This window comes from Bison bison, unplaced genomic scaffold (genome assembly GCF_000754665.1).
Source record: "Bison bison bison isolate TAMUID 2011002044 unplaced genomic scaffold, Bison_UMD1.0 scf7180017864516, whole genome shotgun sequence".
Lineage (NCBI taxonomy): Eukaryota > Metazoa > Chordata > Mammalia > Artiodactyla > Bovidae > Bison > Bison bison.
In genome coordinates, this window is record NW_011495069.1 from 4,525,094 (window position 1) to 4,529,681 (window position 4,588).

Sequence of the window (4,588 nt, forward strand, 5' to 3'; positions counted from 1 at the left end):
GTGGGAGGAAGTAGAGGCTCAGCATTTGTGGATGTCCCATGGAGCAGGTGGATTCCCTAATAGTTGAGTTGGTAAAGAATCCACCTGCAATGCAGGAGACCCCGGTTTGATTCCTGGGTTGGGAAGATCCGCTGGAGAAGGGATAGGTTACCCACTCTAGTATTCTTGGGCTTCCCTTGTGGCTCAGCTGGTAAAGAATCTGCCTGCAATGCAGGGAGACCTGGGTTCGATCCCTGGGTTGGGAAGATCTCCTGGAGAAGGGAAAGGCTACCCACTCCAGTATTTTGGCCTGGAGAATTCCATGGACTATAAAGCCCATGGGGTCGCAAACAGTCGGACACGACTGAGTGACTTGAAAGTTCACTTTCACTATGGAGCAGGTGAGCTAGGCAGTGTGAGCCCATTTGACAGATGAGGGCACTGAGTCTTAGGGAAGTCAAAGGACTGGCCAGGCAAGATGGCAGAGCAATATCCGAACTCAAAGCTCCTCACTCCGCAGTCTCGAGGGTCCTTCAGGCCCCCTCCCCGCTTAGCTCCCTGCCTCCTACCTGGTGCCGGGCGGGCAGGCTGCCCCCACGCTTGTGCCACGTGACCTGGGCGTGGGGCTGCCCAGAAACCAGGCAGTTCAGATCCAGCGTCTGTCCTTCAGCCACGTGTGAGGAGGATGACTCGATCCGGACCGGGGGGGTGACCCCCAGCGCTGGGGACAGAGGGCAGAGAGTGAATCCCCAGCTGGGAGGAGGCGGGGAGGGGAGGGTGTGAGTGGAGGTAGGGTCTGCTGGTTTCTGGGGTCCTGCCTTTGCTGGAGTGGGGAGCCTCCCCCCCGAACCCCCATCACTCACCAGGCACAGAGTCTACAGGCTCAATGCTGACCAGGACAGAGGACTCCAGGGGCACTGAACCGCCCACCACTCGGCACACGTACTCGCCCGAGTCGGCCGGAGACACCTGGTACAGTCTCAGCAGGGAGCCGTGGGTCTGGCCAGAATGGAGGTGGGGTCAGAGGGGGCCCTCTCGGGACCCTCGCACTGATCACCTGCCGCCCTGCCTCACTCTGAGCCTGAGAACTGACTTAACTCCATTCTGCTCAGAGGTGGAGAAGTGGCTGTCTCATCCCAGGACCAGGGGTGGTCAGGAGAAGCCATGGGGAACTGAGCAAACACTAACACCACACTCCATCAACTTCTGGACACATTTAAAATAAAAAAAAAAATAGGATGGAGCTGGCAACATGCATATTACTTTTGCTTTATTATTATTTTTGGGTGTCACTGTGTGGCCTATGGAATCCCAGCTCTCCAACCAGGGACTGAAACCAGGCCCTTGGCAGTGAAAACACAGAGTCCTAACCACTGCACAGGCAGGGAATTCCCTAGACACACTTTTAAACGCCTCTGAAATCAATATGCATCTAATAGCGAATTACAAACGGCAGGGTTTTCTTCTTCTTTTTTTACCTCAGAGGTACATAAAGTAACAGTGCATCTTACAATCAGTGGCATCCTAAATGCTACAGAATATATCAATACTAACAGCTACTGACGTGACACTAATACAGCTCTAGCACTTTCAGTGAGCCAGAACTCTGAGCACTTTGCATGCAAATTAGTTCCCTTCATCCTTAAGATAATTCTGTAAGGTTAGTACGATTGTTACCGTTTTACAGATGCTGAAAATACGCTACAGAGAGATTGAGTGATTTGCCCAAACGACTAGGTGGGGGAAGCGGCAGTCACACTCCACTTGGGCTGACTGGTCAGAGCGTCTGGGCTCTGAGCATCGCATCACACACCTGCGCAGAGGGGTCCAGGGCCTCTCCGCCTCAGAGGAGCCTCCTGCTCTCCCACCCGTGACCTCCCCTTCCCAGGGGCCTCCCTCCCGTCCCCTCCTCGGCCTGTCCCTCCTCCAGTCCCGTACCTGGTGCCGGGCGGGCAGGCTGCCCCCACGCTTGTGCCATGTGACCTGGGCGTGGGGCTGCCCGGGGACCACACAGTTCAGATCCAGGGTCTGCCCTTCAGCCACATGGGAGGAAGAGGGCTCGATGCGGACGGGCTGGGTGCCACCAGGAGCTGGGGGAGGAGATGGTCACTCGGTCAGTCAGGCCTCTGCAGCGGCCCCGGCCTTTCCCCTTTTCCCTCCAAGCCCAGGCCGGCTGGCCCCACTCACGGTAGGCGAAGTTGGCGCCCTGGGTCTTGGTGACTGTGACTGTGATGGAGGCCTCCACGCCGTTGCTGGCCCTGCAGACATACTCGCCTGCGTCCGCTGGGGAGGCCTGGAAGATGTACAAGCGGGAGCCACGCACCTGGACAGACGCGGGCAGGGGTGTGAGCGGGGTGCTTCCCAGAGCCCGGCGGGCGCCCCATACCCTGTTCCTCCGAGCTCAGCTCCCTCCGCGCCCTGTGGTCTGCTGTGTAGCCCTGGCTGGCCACCTCCCACCTTTCTGCCCCCGGGTACCTGGTGCCGGGCAGGGAGGGTGCCCCCACGTTTGTACCACGTGACCGGGGCATGGGCCTGGCCTGCCACCACGCAGTTCAGGTCCAGGGTCTGCCCCTCGGCCACTGTGGGGGACGAGGACTCGATCCTGACGGGAGGGACTGGTCCCGGGGCTGCGGGGAGAGGGGATGGGTCATAGATGCCTCCCAGGGGAGACGGCCAGAACTGCCCACCCTGGAGCTGGCTCGGCCTGGTGGGTTTAGAGTTAGAGGCCTCCTGGGCTTGAGGTCCTCAGCACAGCAGCCTTGGGGAGGGGGCTGGAGCAGGAGCCCAGGCTTGCAGAGGGGTGTGAGGAAGAGGGAGGGAGGGATGAGGATAACTGAGGCTGGGAGAGAGGCAGGGGCGGGAAGGCGCGTAAGTGGGCCAGACGGAACAGCGATGCGAAGATGGCGGGTTATTCAGGAACGCGGAGGCCACCTGGGCCGGGCCCTGTGGCCAGCGCCGGCATGGGCCTCCCAGCCCTGATCTCCACGTCAGCAACAGGAGTCACGAGCCCTCGGGAAGGCCCTCGGGCCCCTGCCAGCCTGTCACTGACTGTCCACTCACCAGGGATGGTGCCGGCATCAGAGGCCTCGATGGAGACCAGGACGGAAGTCTCGAGGGGCCCAGAGCCCAGGACCATGCGGCACACATACTCTCCCGAGTCGGCTGGGGACACCTGGTGCAGCCGCAGCAGCGAGCCGTGGGTCTGAACGCAACCGGGGAGGGTCAGGAGGGGGCTGGAGCTGCTCCGTGCAGCCCCTCCTGCAGGCTGGCCCTGGGCCGGGGGAGGGGTGCAGTGGGCTGCTCTACCTGGTGCCGCGCGGGGAGGCTGCCGCCACGTTTGTACCACGTGACCTGGGCGTGGGCCTGCCCGGGGACCACGCAGTTCAGATCCAGCGTCTGCCCTTCGGCCACGTGAGAGGAGGAGGGCTCGATGCGGACGGGCTGGGTACCGCCTGGAGCTGGGGCTCCACCGGGAGCTGGGGCGCAGAGGAGCTGGTCAGTGGCCAGGGCTCCTGAGCTCCCCACTCCCCACCCTGCAGCCCTGGGGTCTGACCAGGCCTGAGCTCGGGAGGACGGATGGGAGCCCTGGGGGCTGGGACCACACTGGCGGGGCCAGCTGGACCCTTTTTCCCCCTCTCTGACCTTCAACCTGCCGTTCCAGGCCCATCTGCCTGCCCACCTAGACCTTGACCCATGACGAGCTGCTCTGGCTCGCAGGGAACCAGAGTCCTTTAGCACCTTGGGGTGGGGCGGGCCACAGGATGCCGACGATCACTCCCCAGCCCCTTTCTTCAGAGTGTGTGCTGTGCATCCACAGTACACTAGGGGATGCTGTCCCCATTTCACACGTGAGGAAACTGAGGCCCCCAGAGGTACAATAACCAGTCCAAGGCTGGCTGAACCAGGACTGCCGGGACTTGAGCGCAGGTCAACCCGACTCCCAGCTCAGAGCTCAACCCTGACTGCTGCTTCCTGACGAATTCCGGAAACAGTACCCTCCCCATGGGGGTCTCTGTAAGTCAGGTCAAACTGTCTCCACCCTCAGACCCCTCATCTCTCCTCACGGGGAAGGAGGGGATTGGAGCCTGCCAGGAGCGCCTCTTCCTGTCTGGATAGCACCGAAGAGACCCCGGGGCGCCATCCTCGGGAATACAGGGGAGGCCGGAGGGCTCAGCCCTCACCCAGCCCCTCCGGCTCCTCACCTGGGGTGTAGCCGGGGCCTGGATGGCGGCTGTGGAGGACAGAGACGATGATGGAGGCCTCCTTGGGGCCTGAATCGTTCTCCACTCGGCACACATATTCTCCAGAATCGGCTGGTGATACCTGGGGCAGACGCAGCCGGGAGCCGCGCACCTAGGCCAGGTAAGGACAGAGGTTTGCGAGGATGGGAGGGGCTCTGGTCGCTGTCCCCTCTGCGCCTGGCTCCGCCCAGGACTGCCCCAAAGGGGGCTGCAGAGAGAGCGAAATAAGGGCGGGCCCTGCTCGTGCAGAGCATCTCCTCCTGGGGCGTGACGGACCACTCCTCGGGGGGCTCCCACCACAGGGCTCAGGGACCCTCGTACCTGGGCGTGGGGAGGCAGGCTGCCCCCTCGCTTGTACCACGTGATCT

The 4,588-nt window shown here is 61.9% G+C and overlaps 1 protein-coding gene across 1 annotated transcript in view; it reads right to left on the reverse strand.

Moving 5' to 3' along the window:
- Nucleotides 1-4,588, reverse strand: part of HSPG2 (heparan sulfate proteoglycan 2) — an 82,302-nt gene that overhangs the window by 27,002 nt on the left and 50,712 nt on the right. Inside the window, 9 exon segments of the mRNA XM_010830236.1 lie at nucleotides 549-700; nucleotides 843-978; nucleotides 1,918-2,069; nucleotides 2,167-2,302; nucleotides 2,455-2,606; nucleotides 3,040-3,181; nucleotides 3,286-3,455; nucleotides 4,182-4,332; nucleotides 4,542-4,586. Of these exon segments, the coding sequence (XP_010828538.1) occupies nucleotides 549-700; nucleotides 843-978; nucleotides 1,918-2,069; nucleotides 2,167-2,302; nucleotides 2,455-2,606; nucleotides 3,040-3,181; nucleotides 3,286-3,455; nucleotides 4,182-4,332; nucleotides 4,542-4,586 (1,236 nt within the window).